The following is a 23,003-nucleotide window of genomic DNA, read 5'->3' on the forward strand; positions in this document are numbered from 1 at the left end:
TTTTTCAAATTAGTAGCATAAAACAAGACACCTCAAGAGCAAATTGAAAGTTAAAGCAGACCAGTCCATTCTACCTGTTAATTAAAGACAGTTTTCTATAATGAGGTCCAGGAAAGGGGTGCTTCATAACCTCACAATTGCTTTTTAATTCTGGGGAGGGTTTCCATAAACAAACAAGACTATAATGAATCATCCTAGGGTTGGGTACTCAATATAGTTTGCACATAAAGAAAATGGTTTCAGTATCTGGTTATTAATCAAAACCAGCCATATAAATTGCAGGACTCTGAAAAGTGAATACTTGGAGCCTTATGTTGACAATTATTAAGAGTTTCATGATATTGGTAGTAGAGGTAATAGCGCTTAGCTTTGAGACTCTAATGGTATCTTTAAACTAAATTAGTAGGTTAATACACTACAATGCCCTGGGGCTCTGTATTTTATTTATTTTAGCAGGGAATTATCTTTAATCTCAGTCAATTGTGGGTTTTCCCCCAAAGCATCGAAGTTCCAGGAGTGAACATCTAGGTAAAATGACTTGCCTATTGAAATTGTTCTATTATCCTAGGTGCAATTTAAAAAAATAAAGTCTCAAATATACTTTATTTTCATGTTGTGTTGTTTATCATATTCGTAGCAAAAGTTACATAAATTATCTTTCCACATATCATATCTCAATGTAAGTAAATGACCAATTTAAAAATACTGCTGTGTATTTTTTATAGAAATTGTTTTGCAAGAGTACCTATGCTCAGAATGTTTACTGAAGGGCTGGTGACAGTTCTCTCATGTCTTCTGTGATTTTGGATTATGCGTCCCTTGCTCTTTCTGTAGTTTCTATCTTAAGAGCAAATAACTGTTAAAGAAATCAACTGAGTTTGGAATTTCTGCACTGTCATTCCAAGTGGTGCTAATTGGATTTGGTGTACAAGACTTCTCCTTCTTCTCATTAATAAATGATAGAGTTGCAGAGCCTGCAGCACCTGGCAGGGATTCAATGCTCTTTGCTCTAACTCAGAAATGGCTCTTCTGGGCAGCTAATTCAATAGACTGTTACAAACAGGGAAAGTAGCCTTAACATTCTCAAACTTAAGACAGAGAATTTGAAGTAAAAACTACCCTGCCTCAGAAAAAGATGACTCACCTGCTCAACGTCATTGTTCTTCCGTGATTTGTATAAAAATTCTCCAATGGCTACAAACACAGAAAGGACAAGTCCCGCAGCCAGAACAATGAAGATGCCCCCAATATTTTCCACACCCAGAGCACTGGCTTCTTTATTGTCTTCTTCAGGGCAGCCATTTCCCCTCCACCATTTCTCTTTCATCATATGAAGCTTTCCTTCTTCTTGTAGTTGAAGAATGGCAATTGTAATTTTATCCCGGTAAGGGGAGCCTGAAAGTTGGAGGTGATTTGGATGTTGGTCACCAAAGGGATAAGATATCAAGACGTTTCACTATCTTAGTGATAAATAGTATAGAGTTACTGTGAAACCCTAATGAACAAATCTATTAGCCAAAGTCAGGAATGCCCACTCTTCTATCTTGATGGTTCTAATTAATAAGAAAAGAGGGAGGTGCCATGTCGACCTTAAGCAGGAATTCTATATTTCTGTTTTTTTCTGAGTTCTTCACCAATCTGCTCACATGTCAAGGGATTTATTGTTTAGATTCTATTTTTTTCCTGGCCTCTTGGTGATCTCTTATCTTGGCCGAGTTTAGCCATTCTTTCTTCTGGTTCCCTATCTCCATTATAGTTCAGCTACATCACTTCTCTGGCCAAGGGGAGCTAAAGTGATGGATGATATTTATACTCTTGGGTCATAAATCTTCCCAACATGCTCTGCTTGCTGTCTTTTCCTAAATACACCACCGCAATAAAGAGAACTTTCAAGTCAGTAGTGATGGGGATGCCACAGAAAGAAGGAGTTTGGGTGCTAGGGTCACTGCATGAAACACATCTTCTCTTTTAACCCAGACTGAGTTATGACAAGCAAGGAAATTTACTGTGCATGACATTAAAAGATTTCAGATGTTTATAGTGGCTCATCCATAACGACTCATGTACCAATTAAGGTAAAGTATGATTTGGATAATTCTGAGTTGCTATAATATTCAGTGGCAAGAAGTTGGTACTATTTATGGTCTGTCTTTTGGTAATACTATTGAAACTTTAATTATGAAGGGTTGGAAAGCACCAACCGGTATACATGGACACAGTTTCTGAATTCCCGTGTTAATCAACAGAAAAGAGATAAAACAGGACTCCTTGATTTCTGTGGATGACGACATTTTTTGATAGTATTTCTTGTCCTCAGAAGTAAGAAGCTCCCTTTGCATATAAAATCTAAAGCCATTCCTGGTGGAGGCAAATTGGAAAGTCAGTGTCTTGAAAAAAGGCAAAATCTTAGGAGTAGTAAAGTCAAGACCATTCGTTAAAATGGTTTAAAAAATTAAAATATGAAGGTATGATTAGGAGCCAAAAATCAAAGTCAGTTCTTCTTCTTTCTTATATCTCAGTGCTATTCTGTGAAAGCGCTGGCAGCTCCCTTCTTATCCTCGGAGATGTCCCATGTCACAGCTTAAATGCAACAAGCTCAGGTCTAATCTTTTGTCATTTCTCATTTATTCCTTCCTAAGACTTAAAAAGAAATTGTCAACACACAAAATCTACCTTAAAAAGAAGTATTCCATTAAAAGTATAATGGAATGCATTATTGCGATATTATAGCTTGCCAATACAAAGTATGGATTTTTGGGTGAGAAAATGGATTTTGAAAACAAAAGATATCAGCTCTTTGCTTAAACATTCCCAGGACAATGGGTAGAGGCAAAATTAGCAGCGTTAATATCCCTAGAGTGTGCAAGTCAATGAGAGAACCTGGAGTACATTGCTTTAAGGTACTGATGAGCGTGAGAGCAGTACTCCTGGCCATGGCTGCACAGTAGTCCTAGTGATATACACAGTGGGTACTCAATAAATGCTCGCAGCCACTCTCCTCCTGCCTTCAGGCTGCACAAGGCCTAACACATTACCAACAGATGGAGATCCAATCTCTGCTTAATGTTGGTCTCTAAGGAAGGTAATTTCCAGCCTTCCAGTAACCTGTTTAAATCTTAACTGCTCCCATTCTCATGAAGCTTTATTTTAAATCCCTCGGGAGGCACATTTCTAGAGCATCTGTCCTGGGAGTCTCTAAGCAGCAGTTTTCAATTTTAGCTTGTGACTGGGCCAACTTTGCCAATCTTCTATTATGGGAGAGCCTCTGGGGACTTAGGGCAATACCAGACGTGGCAGAGACCTTTTCACATCTGGATATCTTTTAGTTTCAGTCTTTGTTACTGGTTAAATGGTCTAATTGGTATCAAAAGTGACTTCTTGCAAATCATTTGAAAAAACAAAAGTATCTGCACACATGGATCTTTCTGAATAGCAACTGATCTTTCTTAAAGAATAAATTCATCATAAAAGAAGCATTTCTCAAATGTTTCCAGCAGCTGTATTCCCCATGGATGAGTTTGCTCTGAAGCCCACCATCTGTCCCAATTATTCTCTCATTGTTTTTGCTTTAAAAGCATGACAGGTTTATCACCACTATGAAAAACTCCCGGAGTATATTTCTTTTCCTCTAGGAGGGGGTAGAGGAGGCTATGTAACATCAGCGTTTGTTATAGGTAGAGGTGGTGAAGGAGAGACGGAATGAATCCGTGTAGGTCTCTCCATGTAATAGGTATCATGATATATGAATGAAGACAGACTCATCACAGAGGCAGCCTCGTTCGCAGGAGGGCAGAAAGCAAGCCCTACAGTGCTGAATTCATTCAGCAGAGCTGCAGAAAGGATCAGCTCCCATGATTCCTGCCTCACACCACCCCGACTGTCAACTCAGAGTTAAGAACCTAACCTTAAGCAGGGCCTTAAACTTCCTCAGTAAGCACTCTGTCACTGAGCTGAATCCCCAACCTCTAAATATTCCACTCTTTAGAAGGAATACAAATTAACATTCTTATGTGCACATGCAGCTGCTCTTAGAGTGGCACACATCACATTCCTGTTTTCTATCATTTCTACCACCCAGGAAATTTGGTGTCACAGAGGGATGCTAAAGGGATCGGGCAGGGTTGTATGCCAGAAGATAGAATGAGAAAGTTTCTAGTTTAAAGATGACTGAATTAAGAAAATCTAGTCGCTCCACAAGAAGATACAGCGTGAGCCATCAATCCTGAGGTCCCAGTTCCGCAAAGATCGAGGCAAAAGCTATTCCTGGTGGTCTGTCTGACTTATGCTTCATTTACTAAATCAGCTGTGAGAAAACATAACGAATATTTACTTAGAGTCTCCCATGTATGTCATCGAAAATGAGATGACCAAGGGGTTAGGGAGATAGGACATTGTTTCAAGGCCCCCAACATTTTTTCCTATTTAGTTATTGTCCTGTGACCTTTATGAGCCCCCTGAAAAACATATTGAATAAGTGAAATAAGAGACTCTCACTTAGAGAAGAACTACCAGGAACCCTGCTGTTTCTATCAGGAAGCATCATCAGAATTAGACAGCCAGTTCTAGCTCTCTGCTTGCCGTTTTCCCAGTGATGCTAACTGGCTTTCTGTGAGTTTGCTTTGCTGTTGCTCTCTCATATCGCTGGCATGCTCTCATTGGTTCTCTGTAAGCTGTAAGATGAATCACATCAACAGAACATTGGTTCTCACCTCTGTTCTGTGTCTTTGGAATATGGTTTTTCCTTCTTGTTTCTGTGTCACATGGCCTTTGAGATTCTTGAAAGTGTGTTCCTAATTGCCTATTTGTTATAATTGTTCACAGTCTGTCTTGTCTATTGGTCCCACTGTCAGCTAAAATTTATGATGTGATATTTATACAGTCTACATGCTTATGTGTACTGCCTTTAGTACATGTTATATGACCAGTTCCTTCAAAGAGTTTAAATCAAATTGGTCTAAAAATTAATAGACATATGTAAGCTTAGGTTCACTTAAATACATTAGACTTAAATAGAAGAAGTTAGTCATTTTAAATCAACAAGAATTTTCAGATATCTTCAAGACTGATAATACATTGGCCTATGTTGTTGTTGTTATTGTTATTATTATTATTATACATTTAAAATAATTTTTACCATTCTTTTTAATTTCAAATATTGCTTTCTGGATTTTCACTAAAATATTGTTACTGACTTACTAGTTATAACATTTAAGACAATTGACTTAAAGATTCTTTATATTCTATCAAAATACTTACTTATATTTTCTGCAAATTTTATCACTACTTAGAAACTCTTAATAAAGTCAGAACTTAAGTGTTATAACAGCAAAACTTTAAAGTCATAGTCATTCTTCAAGCTTGGTGAAGCTCATGTAATGAGTGTTCACAATGCTTGGATGTTAAATACAATAAGGGTTGTCCTAATTAGATTTCTGTTGCTGTGATAAACCCTATGACCAAAAGCAACTTGGGAAGGAAAAGACTCATTCATCTTACAGCTTACAGTCCATCACTGCAGGGTTGGAACTCAAGGTAGCTACCTAGAAGCAGGGAATGAAGCAGAGATCATAAATGGACACTGCTTACTGGCTTGTTCCCCATGGCTTGCCTTCTTGTGCCACTCAGGACCACAAGCCTAGGGGTGTGGCACCACCCACTGTGACCTAGGCCCCTAATACCAATAATTTATCAGTAAAATGTCATTCAGTTTTGCCTATAGGCTAATCTGATGACGGCATTTTCTTAATCGAGGTCCCATTTTCAAAGATGACCCCACCTGTGTCACATTGACAAAACCACTAGCCATCACAAAGATAAGTGGGATAGAAGAACAGACGATATTTTGCTGTAACAGCTCTAAAAGGGTCCTACCCTTTGGTAAGTAATCTATTCTCTTGAACAGAGAGGTCATGGAGACCCCACACATTGAAATGTAGCCACTTTTCATTCTTCAAAAAGGCAGATCAGCACAAGAAAATCTCTAGTTTTTCCTATTGTAGTAGCATGGGCAGCCAGATCTTGTCCTATCCTGGAACATGATATTACTCATAGAGGAAAATTAAAAGAGCCTATTCCTGTATCCTTAACAGTGCCTCCATGGAAGCTTGACAGAGCATAATGAAAAGAGGTTAGTTACCACCTACAGGGTCTAAACATACAGTGGGAAAATATAGCCAAAGAGTAAAATGATCATATTATAAGCCCATTTAGTAGTACTACAAGGACTCTCAATCTGACCTGTTGGGAGCCGACTTTAGTAGAAAGCGGCTAGATCAACTTTGCAGCCATCTGGAACCATATACCCTGATGAAAGACTTGGTTTTCAAAAGCCTATAACAGCTGAAGCACACTCTGATAAATATATTGTTTATCCTTACATAGCTTGTTTTGCTGTTTAGTGACCTCAGCTGTATGGTGCACGTGGTAAAGTGTTTTCACCTGTGTTCTCCTGCTTGTGCTTATAAATACCCCAGATTTCTTTTCAATAAAAAGAGAAGGAGAGAGAGACAGGAGGAGACAGGACAAGAATTAAGACCTGACTACATACCCTGTCTTGTCTCCATTCTTTGAGTCTCTTGCCCCTCCAGCCCCTCTCTCTCTCTCTCTCTCTTGGCCAGAGCATTTAGTCCAAAAATGTTGAGGCAGAGTGTGGGCCTCAACACTGACTGGGTTATGCCAGGAGACCTGGAGTTAACACACAGTGTTTTCTCTTGCCTAAAATCCCCAAATATCTGTCTCCATAATACAGTAGGTGTTTGCCTTTCTGCTACTTACCCCAAACACATAAAACCGTTTTGTTGCTGTTGTTATTATTGTTTACTGCTAGCCTACTGCTCAGTTTTTGTTTTTGTTTCATTTTGTTCATGGCTTAGCTTAATTGTCAACCTGTCATAACCTACCTTCACCTAAGAAGAGATGCACAATGAGGGATCGCCTGCACTGGGTTGAACTATGAGCATGTCTGTGCGGAGGGTTGTCTTAAGGAAGTCAATGCTATGGGAAGACCCAGACCACTGTGGGCAGCACCATCCCTAAACAGGGGACTTTAACTGTATGAAGAGTGGAGAACTGAGCTGAACATAAGCAAGCAAGTAAACACACCTGCTTTCATTTCTTTCTGTTCTTGAATGTGGATGTGACCGGGGGCTCCCAGCTACTGCTCCTGTGATTGCCCTGGGACAATGGACTGTAGCATAGGATTGGAATCAGAATAAGCCTCTCTGCCTAAATGGCATTTAGCCAGTGTATTTTAATATCACAGCAACGGAAATGAAACCAGAACACCGCCCAAAGACTATTCATAAAACTCACTACTCAAATAGCTAAATTAACCCACAATTTTAAAAATAATATTGGAACATTTATTTTGCCTTGCAACAGTTGTGACTCAAAACTACGGAGCCCTAGATTTGGTGATTATTGTATAACAGGGAACCCATGTTATGTGTGTTGAAGGTTGAGGCTGTTTTCATGTAACAAATGCAGACAAGTTCAATGAAGTCTAAGTATTGTCCAACCTGACTGATTTTCAGGAGCAAGTATCCCAAGGAGGCTTGACTGTGGGATTTTAAAACCAGTGGCTGGTGGCTGGTCTTGGTTAACTCGATTGTGTCCCTTCCCGGGACCACTTGCAGCCATATGCTTACTTCTTTCATTTAGTCCCTGAATTTTAACTGCTCATCAAGTGTGTATTTTCTGGAGTTTAGCAGTTCTAGATTCTGATGATGCTTCTACAAGATTTTAAGCCCCTGCTAGACAAAGATCTACTTCTAATAAGATCTTTGGACCAGGCAGCAAGGACCTTCTACCCAAACCACTCTTAAGTAGGTGGGTTTTTTTGTTTGTTTGTTTTTATTTTTGTGTGTGTTTTTTAATGGTATCCCTTAAATAATGAATGGTAGGTCAGATCACTTCTTTGTCTTTGTTCATCTCAAAGCAGGTACAGAAAGAGATATCTAAGGAATCTACCATGCATTCGTATTCATTCCTTTTTGGAGGGGTGAATGTGGAGTGGAGACCATTAGTGATAGCTAGTCAAAATGCAGAGAGCAAATGACTCAAATAATCAAGCTATGTGCCCAGCCCTAATTGATGCATCTACAAACATAATACAACCCCTGTACACAAGTTTCAGGGAACCTTGTGGAAGAAGGGGAACAAAGACAGTAAGAACCAGAGGACTAAGATTTCTGTTATAAGTTTCTGCCCCCTAGCCATGATAAAAAAATCTGTACCTCTGAAATGTTAAAATGGCTGCCTGAAAAAGACCCGAACACTTCCAATAGCAGTGTGACATTCTAGTGTAGACAGGGGAGATCTCATGGGCTTCTTTCTAGAATAAGAGCTACAGCAATTAGCAACCTCTTAGAGAGGCAGAATTAGCTTTCCTCAGGGAGGAGCTGCCATTTGTAACCCAGTAATGATCAGCCCTAAAAACATACATGCAAGCAACACTAACTGTACGCAACAGGATATATTCCTATGCTTACTCATTTATATGTATATATAACAGCGACAGTTAAAGAGGAGGAGGTGGTGAATCTGAAGGGAGGCAGACATGCAAGCGTAAGAAGAGAGGGAGAAATAATGTAAGTTATATTTTCATTAAATTAATGAAATTCTTGAAAATTTGAAAGAAGCCAGAAAATGGAGTCAGTCTCCTATTACAGATCTTCACAAGCATGTCTGTGAATCCCAGATTGTTCATGGAATGCTGTAACCTTACTCTTCTGAGCTGCAGCTTGGTCTTACGTGCTGTGACCAGATGCCTTAACCAGTTTTATTATGGTCTGAATGGCAGGGAAGACACAACTGGAGATTAGATACATGGTGGCCCACACAAATTTCACCAGAACTGTGCCCTGGGTAATTTTTCTTTGAATGGAGCACATTAAGTGCAGAAAACCATAACACAAGAAACTCAGCCTAAATGTAAGACTTTATTTTCCAAATATTTCACAGCAGTCCATTTCCCTATACTTCTATGCTGGTTACCACCTAGCCTGGTATTCTCTTGAAGTATCGTCAGCTAACCTATTCTAAGCATACTCTTCCTATAAGAGAGCTAACAGAGGGACCAGAATGTGGTTACGGGCTCCCCAGTGTAATTGTTCTTCTGAAGACTTGGAGGACAACAGTGGTAATAAAGTTCGTTTCTCATAGGATATGCTAATATTTAAACGAAAAAATAGTGGAGAGCCAACCTGATGGTGCAACCAAAGCTCTTTACTTAACTAATTAATAGCAATATGGTGAATATTGTTGAGCATGGGTTGAATATAGTTTTTAAAAAGAAAGTTAATTAGTTGTCAGATTATTAATATTAGGAAATTTATTTCAACCAAATGATGATTTTTTCTTTTTTTGGGAAAATGAAGCACTTGGCCATACTTGTTCTTAAAGTCCTATGAATCTACCACTGACTGATGGGAAAGGCCTCCTTTAGACAAGTCATGGTCTCTAACTGCAGTTGACGGCATTCTCTAGTACCACTCAAGCAAAGCAACAGCCTGACTCATGATCTGCCTTGGCTTCTAAGCAGTGAAGTTTATGATCCCTGCCTGATATTGACGGTCACACTGCATAATCCCTGTCACACATGGCAACAAAATACAGACACATAAATCAAGCCTACCCAGGGTTCTTATCTGTCTGGCTTGGCTGCCACTATAATCCTTTGCTACTGGATTAGCCCACGGCTCTAGATGGCCTTATTTCTCTTTGTTGGATTACCAAAGCTCCACTCGAGAGGAATAGGCTGTCTTTATGACAAAACATCATAAGTACAGTTTTCTATATATTGAGAAAATAGGAAGAAGTTTTCTGTGGAAAAAAATCAGTAATCGTCCCCTAAACATAGACCCCCTTTTCTGTTTATTCCTGTTACTATCATAGAAGAGAATAGTATGTAGTATATGGTTATGTAGTTTTTCCATGCATAGGGTCTTGAGGAGGCACTGTGCTATTGAAATGAACAAGTAGAAATACCCGATAGATCTTTTAGGTAGATATTCTTTGACTCTAGTTTATTGTCTGAGAAGAGAATTTCTGCCTCTTTTTAAAGATAGATATGGCATTGTTTTCTCATTTATTAAGATGGAGAAATAACTCTCTACATGCAGAACTAGTTTTCATCTATATGTAGAATTAATTTCCTTATATTCTAATATAATTTAAGGTATAAAAACTAGAAACATAAGATATTCAAGAAAATAATGAATGAAGATTAATTAGGAAATAGTTCTTTAAAATATTGGTGGTCAGAATAAAATCTACATAAATCTTAAACAGTTAGATTTGGTAAGATATAAAATAAATAGTAGTTGAAAATTGATTAGACTAAATATCTGAGATTCCTCAATTTAAACCATGCTATTTTTTAAAAATGGATATTTCTCTTCCTTGTTAGTCAGCTACACATTGCACTTCTCAACAAGTTGAATACTTGTCATCAACATTGCCCAGCCTTGGCTCGTGCCTTGCCCCTCTTACCGATTGGTGTCCCCACTCCATAGCCTTTGGAGTCTATGAGGCCCCCGATCTGAGTGAGGTTGCAGTTCCTCTGTGTCACATACTCGATGCTGGTGGACTCCATCAGCAGGGCGTAGTCGGTAGTGAGCACCCTTTGGATGCCCTCGTCGCTGTTTTTAACCAGTGCGCTCTGCTGTCTGCTACTCATGAAGGCCCACATTTTCTCATAGGTGGAGATCTTTGATTTCTGCAGAAAGAACAAAAGGACACCCACCAGCAGAAGAGTGCTGAAAAAAATATGACCTAAGGTTGTTCACCAGCCTAGTGGGTCAAATAATAAAGGGGAAACTCTCCATATGTGAGAAACTGGAGGGATGACGTTGAGACTTCAGTCTTCGAGGTAGCTGAGAAGAGAGCATTCAGTAACGAAGAGAACATGGATATACTTAGCTCAATATGGAAGAAAAGATGTTGACAGATGGAAATCATGGCTCAAGGTTTTCTTCTCAATTTTTGATTAGGAAAAAAAGAACACGAGCTTCAGTAATAGTGTTTGTCTAATGAACGGTTGACATTGGGAACAGTACTTTACAGTCCCCTGGGCCAAGCTGAGTCTCTCTCCCTCCAAACTTCTAGTCATTGACTCTACTTTCCTTCAGTCACTAGATAGTGGTCACTTTATTGTTTCTGGGTATGGAAGTTCCAGTGGCTGGCCACAACTACTGTGCTAGGGGTAGCCTGGGATATGCTACTTGCTTCTTCTGCTTAGTTTTGAAAGAAATGCATCCATGGTTAAATTTTCTACAAAATGAAGCGTGTAAATGTTCTTTTCTAGTTGGTATTCAAACCAGAAGCCTCTCCCTACTTTTTATGTATATAATTTCTCATTGCAATCATTTTTTTAGATAACAAGGACTGCATATTTTCATTTGAAAGTGTTCTATGATTTTCATGTCTTTTATTCAGCTTTTTGGTTGAGTCAATAATAGACTATCTATATGATATATATGCAGCTATACATAGACACAATTACCTCATTATCTCCTTTTCTTTGTTAAAACATACTGCCTGCATTTCCATATTGCTTAGATATGAATTTCCATTCTTTTGAATATCTATGATTAGGCACTTTACATTTTTACTCTGTAATTTCCATAATGTTTCAAGTTTTTCCCCTGAATTTGTCTTCATTTGCATCAGTACACCCTCCCATTTATTTCAGGGATCAATGTCATCATGGGAATTACTGATGTTTTCAAGCTAAAACTGGTTCTGACACATGTAGATGCCTTGGCAAGGCCAGGGAGTATCATTCTAGGGGTAGAGAGAAGCCTAAAACAGGATTCGGGGCTGCAGACACCAAATGAATACCTTGTGAATCAGCGCTAGTGCTGTTCATGATCAAGTGTTCCCAACTTAGTTGACTCCTAAGTCTGCGTAAGACCTGTGTTAACAGAATAGGTCTTATAAGTTGGGGAGGTGGGGACAGATGGCATTAGGTCGGATTGTTAGGCATTTAAAGAGCCCCCATGAGAAAGATCTTATGAGACAGATACAATTCAATGCACATACCTTGTACAAGGTGATGATTTATAGGATCCATTGTATCATGATGAAGCTCCTGAGACTAACTCCATAGCCCCAGGGGATCTGCAAAATCAGAACTAATGTTTCCACAATAAAGGTATGTCCTGGGTACCAGGGCTGATGCTTCATTTGTTGTATGGTTTCAGCTTTAAAGAGCCCGATACTACTAAATTCTTAATGAAGAGAACAGCTACTTATACAAAAGCAGGGAGGTCACTCTGTCTTTTCCATAGCAAATGTATGGCTGGGAAAGTTATTCCGTTATCAGGAAACTACCTTAAGGGGAAATAATTTTCTTTGAAGCATGAAATTTTAAAGTTATCAGAGACTTTAGAGATAGATTCACTTAAACTATCATTTTTATAGATGAGAAAATTTTGGTACAGACTGTTTGAAGACTTTAGAAAAAGATAGTGAAAGTTAACATCAGAACAAATTCTAGACCCCAGGAACCCCAATATTTCATTCAGTGTTCCTTCCACTGATCCATGATGACTTGGGTGAGGTAGATGTCTATATTGCCAAAGTGTTTTGACAATGACTTTAGTCTTACTTAAACTACATGTAAAAACATAGCATTTTAAAAAGTACCTTCATCTTCCATAGAGGTTTGTGTAGTTGGTTTTATGTTGGTACAGCATAGATATCAGCTTCCAAGTAAAGGCTTCACACACTATTTATTTTTTATTATTTTAAATTTATTAATCTGAACTTTGTGGCTAGAAATGTGGAATTTTGCTTTGTAGAAGTCAAAGACATAAAATATGGCCATGCAAAGAAAAGCTATTCAGAGACTGCCCCACCTAAGGATCCATCCCATCTGTAGACACCAAACCCAGACACTATTGCTGATGCCAAGAAGTGCTTGCTGACTGGAGCCTGGTATAGCTGTCCCCTGAAAAGCTCTGCCAGAGCCTGATCAATACAGATATAGATTTTCAAAGCCAACCATCAGATTGAGCTTGGGGACCCCAATGGAGGAGTTAGGGGAAGGACATAAGGAGCTGAAAGGGTTTACAACCCCATAGGAAGAACAACAATTTTAACCAACCAAATTGTCCCCACTCCAGAGCTCCCGGGGACTAAACCACCAACCAAAGAGTACACATGAGGGGACCTGTGTCTCTAGCTGTATACGTAGCAGAAGACTGCCTTATCTGGCATCAATGGGAGAGGAGCCCCTTGGTCCTGAGCAATAATTCCAGCATAGGGGAATACTAGGGTGCTGAGGCAGGAGTGGGTAGGTGGGGGGGGAGCACCCTCATAGAAGCAGGGGGAGAGGGATGGCATAGGGTTTCAGAGGGGAAACTGGGAAGGGGGATAACATTTGAAATGTAAATAAATAAAATAACCAATAAACGAAATAGCAAACAAATAAATAGAAAAAAATGGCCATTTTATCCATAGTAAAATGGATAAAAGTCATGCAGTCACTGGGAGATAGTGGCTTTTCCATCCCAGGGCATCTACCAAGAGAAATTTTTGCTAGGAAGTTTCACTTGGGGATTCTCCAAGCTTGTTGCTTTGCTTTCTAGATCAGGTCCTTTACAGAACGGGTCTTTGGCTAAGTGACTCCCAGAGTTCAAGGTAGCTAGATGAGCCACTAAACCAAAGGCATCTTTCTCGTTTCTCCCCTATTTCTATCTACTGTAAAGCTGTGCTCAGTAAAGTTTATTCTTTTCTCAGGCCCTAAAATAGCATTTTCAGAGTAAATTTGGTGTATGCCTTCTAATAGATAATTTTGTTAGTTTTCAAGATGAGAATCTTAGCACTTCTTCAAATTATGAGTACGCTTTGCCAAAATGATTGTAAATGCTAAAAGACCAAACCGAGTGTTTAAATGATAGCTTTGCCTTTCCAGATTGTCTCTAGCCCAAGTCAGCCTCCTAAATCATTCTTGATAATGCAGGATATTATTAAACCATGCGAGCAGTGATTGCCTCTCATTTCACGGAATCCGTCAAAAGCCAGTTTTGACACTTGGATCCTTAGAGGACACAGGCTCAGATGATTTCCTTAAGCTGGTTTAACCTGATTATATGTTTGTCTTTATGCCAATAAACACAGTTGACAGATAACACGCATTTCTAATCTGTTAGAGGGCAGGGTCACTGTAATAACGCTGATGATCACTTATTTACCTTGTGATGCATGCAGGCTGAGTACCTGCTGGATGGTGACTTACAGCTACATGTGGCAGTTACAAACTGTTGACAGTAGTGATAACAGTGGGCATAGACAGCACTTACCATGTAACATGCCTGGCTCTGAGCATGGTGCACACGCTCATTCCTTTAATGAGGAAGGTACCATTAAGATTTCAGCTTTACAAATGCAGAAAAAGAATGCCGCATCGAAAAGTGGTAAAGCTGGGGTCTCATTCCAGTACTCTTGTTTGAGAGTCTAGGTTTGTCATCAGAGGGAATTCATTATTTTTGTTCAAATACTCATAGCCAGGTGAATATTTCAGCAGACCTAACTCATCATCCCAAGAAATCGCTCAAGTGTTTGTAAGCAGCTCTGTATTTTAGGAGCGATGTTGTAGACCTTGCACTTAGCTCATCACACATGGAGAGCAATGACTTTCAATAGGTTCTATTTATTTAGACAAAAATTCAGTGTTTCAAGACATGCAGATATGGAACCTTGAAGACAACATGGGACGTAGGTATAGTTTGTACTTTATCTTGTCCTTCCTAGTATTTGTTTTGTCTATAATTCTGTTTTTAGCTACAGGGTTTTCGTGACAGGATGTGAGGATGGGCAGAGCTCGGTAGTATAGTATGATTCTAAGTATGATTCTAAGATTGATAAAGCCTCCGATTATAGAAACATCTTTCCAATGATTCATTTCTATTGAGATAAGCATCGCTTATCTCAGCATTTCTCCCAACTGAGTTATAGTGCATCTACAGGGAGAAAATATGGTCCCATTATTCAGTAGAATCAATACGTGTGAAATCCTGCTTCAGGCCACAGTATTTGAAGGTCTTATGTATAGATCCATGTTTACACATTTTTTTCACTTATTTTCATAAACATACACACATTCATATTAGAAATATGTTGTTGAGATGTTCTCTTTCGCATTGTGTCAAAAGTGACCTTCTAAATGTGCTATGTGCCATACAGAACACATCAATGATCAAAGTAATTCTGTATTAAGTCTTTCTAGTAGATGATTGGGAAATCCTAATATTAAAAAAAAATACCTCTAGAAGTTAACAAAGGATTTTGTCAATTCAGAATTCAATCTTAAGAAACCAACAGACAGAGGAGAATGCCTGCCAACTGAGGAGTTGCCTGACAACTATTTCATTTACTACAATGAAATTTCATGAAATGGTAATTTCCCACACTATGGTAAAACATGATTTAATTTAACAATCATCATTTGAAGCAAGACCATTAGAAGATGTCGTCTGTGGTGTTGTGGGGGCTCTGTCGTTCCAGATATGATCATTGTGTCAGATCCTACTCTTACCTTGAATCAATCGAAAGTGATGACATTTGAAAATTCTCTGAAACTTTATAATTTCATTGGTTCCCTTCAGGGAATTCTCCTGATGAGACTTAAATATCTTTGCTCAAATCTGTCGCGTGTTTTTCTCCTGTCTCCAGTTAAAGATGGCTACATTACAAGCAATATACCAGACTTTTTAAAAGGTTAAGTTAAATTGAGCTTATAGATATTTCCTTCCAAGCGAATACATTTTTATCTTCTGACTCTAATAGTAAAGGAACCCAAGTTTCCAAGCAAGAAAATTTTATGGGAAGAACGTCCTCCTATGTAGAAAAGTTTATGGACTTTCTCTCCTCTTCTGTTTCCTGCTGGGTTTGTCTGAACTTTGTCTCCCTGTGATAGCTTCAGTTCCACAGGTTCTGGGCTCAGTGATTTCCTTGAAATAGCTTTAGCTTTGCCGATGGCACTAACCACTCGCTGCACAGAGATTATAAAGGTTACCATTCCTAATTCCCACAGCTGATTCCAAGTCCCTAGACCATGAAAGCCAGAAATGACAAGTCTGTGATGATTTTTTTTAATACCCGTTTAATGCATGTTATTTCAGGCAGAATGTAGATCTAATCTCTGTAATCCCCTGGCTTGAGTCTGGGAGGACAGTGACTTTTTACAAGGCCAGATTCTACTGAGAAGTACCTCTTACATGACCATTTCATAGCCAATTTGACCCACAGGAATTCTTATGTTCATCTCACTCCCTGTCTGTGGAATGAGAGCGGTACTGTATCTAACAGGTTGTACCTGGCATGTATGGCTATTGTACTTCAGATCTCCAAGCTTTGGAGGAGGGTTTAAACCTTTCCCCCCTCATACTTTCTACCCTGCCAGGGTCCAGCTTTGATGCTGACATTTTTAGAGACACCGGGAAAAGAACTGAGTTAAATTGACCTGCCTCGCAGGATTCTAAAGATCAGCCTCTCCCGGCTCCCGCTCATCAGTCATATGGGAAATGTCTGTAAATGCAGTGAATGTGTTCAGAAAAGGCTTCCAAACCCCGGGACTTCTGTCTGGCAAGGTCACCGGATGTTTTTCAGATTTCGGGTCCTGGTACTGGCTTGAGATTTAGCAGAAGGCACGTGATCTAGAGATTAATGAGCAAAGAGGCTGATGAAAGGCCAGAACAGGGTAAAAATTTAAGTCTACAGAGAGTGAAACTGTGAGAAATTGATGCTAATGGTGATAGCTTTTAAATTGCTTACCATTGGATAAGGAATTGGGTAAGCGTATTCCCCCCATTAAGTCCTGTAACCCTGAAAATAATCTCATGGCTTAGATGTTAGCTTCAATTCACAGGCAGGGAAGTTAAGTTGTGGAGACTTGAAGTAACTTGTCAAGGTCTACATAATTAATTAGTGAGAGTCAAGAATTGAATTCGGGCTATATGGCTCCAGATGCTGCATATCAGTGTTTCTGTGGAGGCTTTAATATGTATCTTCACATTTGATAATGTGATAGTAGTCAGGTTTCCTGAGATAACCTATGGTATTCCTTATGTGTGGAACATGCATTAAAACCAATACCCTCCCGGGATGGTGGCTCACAGAAGGCATCTGTAAATAACTGTTTTAGGCCTCACTTATCTCCTTATATCTTTGTATAAAAAGTATTTTTTTTGGGGGGGGGTGACTTACTATATTGTCATTGGGACACAAAAGTTTGGTACATCCCATTATTTAACAAAAGCAATCAGTGGAGCTGTGACAGGAGAAAGAACAGCTTTGTGCAGACGCACGATTTCTTGTTTTTAGGAGAGATAGAGAAATAATAATGTCCTTTATGGAAGGAAAGGTGTAATCAGATGTTGTAGCTATTAGTTCTCTTTGCTAGAAAGTGCAGAAACAGGTCAGGCAGGTGCAGGGGAGTTAGAGCCACACTGCATCCACGGACTTTCACCTGTGTTTCTTGAGTTTGCCTCCTGTGATGTTGATGGTGGCCCCAGGAAGTCAAAGGAGTAGCAGGAGCCTTACCTGTTCAGAGTCTTGCAGTGATTAAAAGGGATAAGCCATCTACCAGCAGAACAGAGGGAAAACAGCATCATAGTTAACACTGGGTTGCTAGCCAGCCTCATTTCATCCCAAGTACTAACAAAAAAGTTTGTTGAAAGTCTGCTGAGTCTGTTGAATTATTGAATTATGAATTTTCTGACTGATAAACTTGTCTATAAATAATTAAAGTCTTGATAAGGAGAACACAGCAGTCCCCTGATACCCAATTTCCTAAACAAACTGAACAGTATCAGGACGGCTGGTGAAGTCCTTAGCCTTTCTCTAACCATGGTTTGCTAATTGTCCTTGTAATGAATGTCACATTTTGATAAAATAGACTATTATATGATCCCCAGTGATTAAAACTTTAAGACCCAGAGTGCCCAGGAACTTCTGAAAATACAGTGTGTAATAAATATCAGTTCTCTGACTTTGGCCAAACAAGTACAGTTATTATTTTTCTTATGGTCAGTATTCCTAAAATTTCAGGATGTCTATTTAGAGTTTTCTGGAACTTTGTGTAACATAAGCTACATCTCAATTTCTGTCTGTCTTTCTGTCTGTCTGTCTTTCTCCATCTCTGTCTCTGTCCCTCTGTCTCTCTTTCATATAGTCTTTGAAGACCAGTGTGTTTCCACATACAAATGACTCAATGAAGGCTTCCAACTCTAAGACACGAGTCTCCATGACTTAGTTTTTCCTTAAATGTCAGTCAGGGGGCTTACAAGATGACTGTGAAGTTAGAACACTTACTGCTCATCCAGAGAACTTAATTTTAGTTCCCAGCACCCATACTGGGCAACTCATAACTTCCTGTAACTCTAGTTCCAGTGGATCTTACACCTTTTGTTTGCTTCTCTGAGCACTTACACTCATGCATACACATGTACACACACACACACACACACACACACACACACACACACACTAAATATATAATCTTTTAAAAGTCAGCTAATCCACACATCCAGAATCCAGATAATAGAATAGGGAAAGCAACTTGGGTTATTTTAGCAACATAAATTTTGTTGATTTAAAAAAAATAGAGAATTGAATACAGGCATTTTAAAATATAAGGTATCATGCTGTTTATGAGAACATCAAAGTCTAGAAGAAAATGCCAATGGGTTTTGATTTAAATGTTTGCAAGCAATTTTCAGCCACAATTTGGAGACAACAGTTTAGTAAATCAACCCTTGAAACTAATGCTTGGCAGTAACATTGTGTGGACAGCTTTCCTTATTAAATTCTGGCAAGTTATTTTATTTTAAGCTGCTATTGTAGATGTAGAATCATTCTTGGTTAGTGAGATAACTTGGAGGGTAAAAGTCCTTACAACCAATTCTGATAATCTTGGTTTGATCCCTGGAATCCACAGGGTGAAAGAAGAGAACTAAGTCCTGTAAGTCTTCCTCTGACCTATGCATTCATCATGACATACATGCTCTCTCTCTCTCTCTCTCTCTCTCTCTCTCTCTCTCTCTCTCTCTCTCTCTCTGTCTCTCTCTCTCTCATCTCTTTCTCTCTCTGTCTGTCTCTCTTTCTCTCTAAATAAATAGTATGTAAATAAGTGTAAAATACTTAAAAGCAAAACAAAACAAAACTACCTTCCTATAGTCTGGAGAGTAAATGTGAGGGATAAGTACATTTTGTTTGGTGGATTTTGGTAATAGCACTGGCTCCTACAACTGCCAATTCTTTAGTTCTGGAATGGTTTGAACCCACCTTGCAAACGAAGGGACAGCTTATTGCAAGGGTGCTGAGGGCTGTTTTAGGAAAAGACTTTCACTGTAGTGTGATGTGATGTGAAATGTCTTTTTCATGACTGAGTAGTCTTTCTGTTTTAGTTTTAGCCACCAGCTAGAATGTGCTAGGCTAGACCAAATCCCACCACTTACAATCGCTTCTTGCTTTCGCTTAAGTCAGTGATTCTTGGCCTTCCTAACGCAGTAACCCTTTAATACAGTTCCTCATACTGTGGTGACCCCCAACCATAAAGCTATTTTTATTTGCTACTGTTATGACTTATAATGTAAATTTTGGACATGCAGGATATCTGATATGCATTCCTTGTGAACTGGTTGTTTTACCCCCACACCTACCAAAGGGATCTCAACCCACAGATTAGAAAATGCTGGCTTAAGAGGGAAAGTCAGGGAGAAATGGTGGCTTGGAGGCACGGTAAGGGTGACAGTGATGGGATTGAGTCCTTGTCCTTGGAGCTGTTGTCACTGAGTGACTGAACTCTCTGGCTGAAACTGTCCCAACAGCTAAAAGGCTGAGATCCTTCTTTCTCTTGTAGGATAGCCTAGATTATGGACTCTTGAAGCTGTACCCTCTGAACCTTTCTGACAGCTTGCTTCCCCCGAGGGGAAAATAAATCAGATTCAGTATGTGTTTTCTTTGTGCAAATAAATTCTTTCTTGATGAACAGGGTTCCTGGGCCACAGACTGACTCATAAAGTGAGAGTCTTGGCAAACAGGGGCTCCTCTTCTGCAGGTGTGTGTTTCTAGCCTCCTGTCCTCTTCCTGCATGCACGTGTGCATGTGTGTGTATACATGTGTGTGTGTGTGTGTGCATATGTGTGTCTGCTTATGCTTGTGTGCTTGTGTGCATGTGTGTGTGTGCACATGCACGTGGGTATCTGTCTTTCTGTCTGGATGTTTATTGTCTCTGTCTATCTCTTTTGAATAATATGTTTTACATGTTTTTTATTTACTGTGAACATGTTTTTAATGGACCTTGTATGTACTAGTCACTAGTTTGGACTGTGAATATATTTTTGACTTCCTACTATATACTGGTCTGTAATAGTAAAACAAAATATTAGTTCTCCACCCTTGAAGAGAAAACTTCCTAGAACTCTTTGAAGTTGACCTAACTTTGCTCAAGTTAGGTCAGGTCTACTGACAGAGCAGTCCTCCTGCACTGTTGGTAGTGTGCATCTGAAAGTCCTTGGGCTCTCCCCTGCTCATGTATTGTATCAGTTTTCTTCCTTGGGGCGACCATTCTGGCTGTGGTGGCATGGGAAATCAGAGTAGCCCACTTCCCTATACTTCCAGATTCCTTGATAATGTCGAGCAAACAAATCATTTTAGACAGTTCTCCAGAAACACATATTTTACTTTGATACCTTTTCCTCTGTCTCCTGTGCCTGGCCAGTGACTTCCCTTGTCTGTGACAAAGACCATAATGAAAGTTTACTTTGGTAAACTCTTCACAGGACTGATTTTAGGAAAATACCAAACTTTTTAGAAACTTGGGAAATCTTGTATTTACATACACCTATTATTCTTAAAACATCTCCCTCCAAGGGAAACACAATCTCTGTGATGTATACATTTACTAAATTACTGACTGTGTCCTTAATATGAAAATATTTTTAAAAAAGCTTTTCTTTTTAAAAAACATAAAAGAAAAGCACATACTACCTTTTCACATTAGTCTGCTGCTTAATAAGTCTCTAGGCATGGTTACTTAACATTGGTTTCTGTTCTTACTGCAATCATCGTTAACGTTCTTCACTTGGGTAATGCTTGGAGATTGCTACACAGTGAATCCCCCTTTGGCCTTCTTCTCCTGGTAATTTTTGTTCCTTAGTTAGTAAACTTCACAAGTCCATTCAGACCAGGCTGACACCTTCATTTCTAGGAATCCGAGTGTGAAGTTTGCAAAGGTGCTTTAGGTTTTGCTCTGGTTACAAACATTGCTTTATAACCAATTCAGAAGACTATTTCCCTATACTACCAATCTTTATTTACTATAGTTTTAAAAGAAAATTAGCAGGAAAAGTATTAGCTTTCATCCTGAAATTAAACCCATGTGTTGTTGGTTCTCTTACTATGTCCCAACTTCTCACCCATGTCCTGATCCCCCTTCTAGGCCGTCACTCACACACTTTCTCCGCTTTCATGTCTCTTGTGCCCCCATGTCCTCCTCTGCTTTCATGACACCTCCTTCTATTTTCCTGGTCTCATATCTAGTTTCACAGACTGACTTTTATACACACACAGGCATTGTGAGCTGGGGACACACATGGCAGACAATATTTTACTTTCGTTTGCCAGAATCTGTTTCCTTCCTAGCTCTATCCATTATTCCATGAATATCATGATTTCATTTTTCTTTACAGTTAAATGTTGGTGGATATCTAAGCTGGTTTATTTCCTTGCTATTGTGAACATTGTGATAGCAATATTGCTATCATGAGTGCAGAGTTTGTGTAGTAGGACATAGATACTTTTGGGTATATGCCCAAGAGTGATACCCTGGGGCATATAGTAGTTCTATGTTTAATTTTTGAGACTATGCACTGATTCCTATAATGGCCATACTATGCTATACTCTCAATAGGAGTGAGTAAGGTTCTCTTTCCCCCCCACACTCTTATCAGCATTTATTGTGATCTCTTTTCTTTCTATGTGGCAGCCATTCTTACTGTAGTGAGATAGGATACTGGAGCAGTTTAAACTTGTATTTATGTGTTCATCAGTGTTTCTTAATAGAAGGCTTCAGCCCCTTTGCTGGACAAGACCAGGCATGTGACTATGAGAAGTGTTCAGGTCCTGGAACTCTTTTGTTCATTCATAAAGCGAAGTGCCGCACCCTATGGTTGTTAACCTATTGGGTATATTATAATTCATTTTATGGGAGTTATCATAATTGATATTTGATAATAAAGGTACCAAGGCTTGCTCCATAAGCAAGGCAAAAATCAGTTTCATTATTGTTAGTCACTAATTAAAAAGACCTGGGTAGTGAAATGGACTTGGTCATAAAACCCAACCCAGTTTAACACCATTCTCCTGTGGTACTCATAAAGTATTTATAGCTTATAGATAGCTTCAGACACGGCCAGCTCCCTGGGAAGTTTTTGATTTTAATGTTACAACTTAGTTCCAAGAATAACATACATTTATGATTTTTGTTTGTTTGTTTTTTTGGCACATTCTTATATCTTATAAGATCTAAACAGAAAATATAATGTTTAGATCTTGCATCTAAACAGAAAATATAATGTTATTTAAATCTTTACGTTTTTGGAAGCATGACTAGATTCTATTCAGGAAGTATAACTATTCAAATATAAAAACCAGAGAGGGGTTATAGGGTAGGCTGTTAAGACACTGCAGAGATTGATGACCTGAGTTCAAATTCTGAGACCCATAGACTCAGGAAGCCAACTTTCACAGCTATCCCCTGACTGACAGACGTGTGCCATGCTCGGTGGATACAGTCCTAGGCACCATAAATAATATATTTAAATTTTTTAAGGCCAGAGGGAATACTAATCTGTTGATCTGAGTTTACTAAACTGGCATTCAGGCTGAGTGTGGTGGTCCATGTCTTTGATTCTAATATTTGAGAGGTAATGGCAGGAGAATCATGACTTCAAGCCTGGGTTTAGCTTGAGTTTGAGGCCACCCTAGGCTACATA

General features: G+C 39.1%; 1 protein-coding gene across 1 annotated transcript in view; it reads right to left on the reverse strand.

Moving 5' to 3' along the window:
- Positions 1-23,003, reverse strand: part of Grik1 (glutamate ionotropic receptor kainate type subunit 1) — a 366,793-nt gene that overhangs the window by 15,726 nt on the left and 328,064 nt on the right. The window contains 2 exon segments of the mRNA XM_076943118.1: positions 1,145-1,395; positions 10,492-10,717. Coding sequence (XP_076799233.1) covers positions 1,145-1,395; positions 10,492-10,717 — 477 coding nt within the window.

Source organism: Arvicanthis niloticus, chromosome 12 (assembly GCF_011762505.2).
Source record: "Arvicanthis niloticus isolate mArvNil1 chromosome 12, mArvNil1.pat.X, whole genome shotgun sequence".
NCBI lineage: Eukaryota > Metazoa > Chordata > Mammalia > Rodentia > Muridae > Arvicanthis > Arvicanthis niloticus.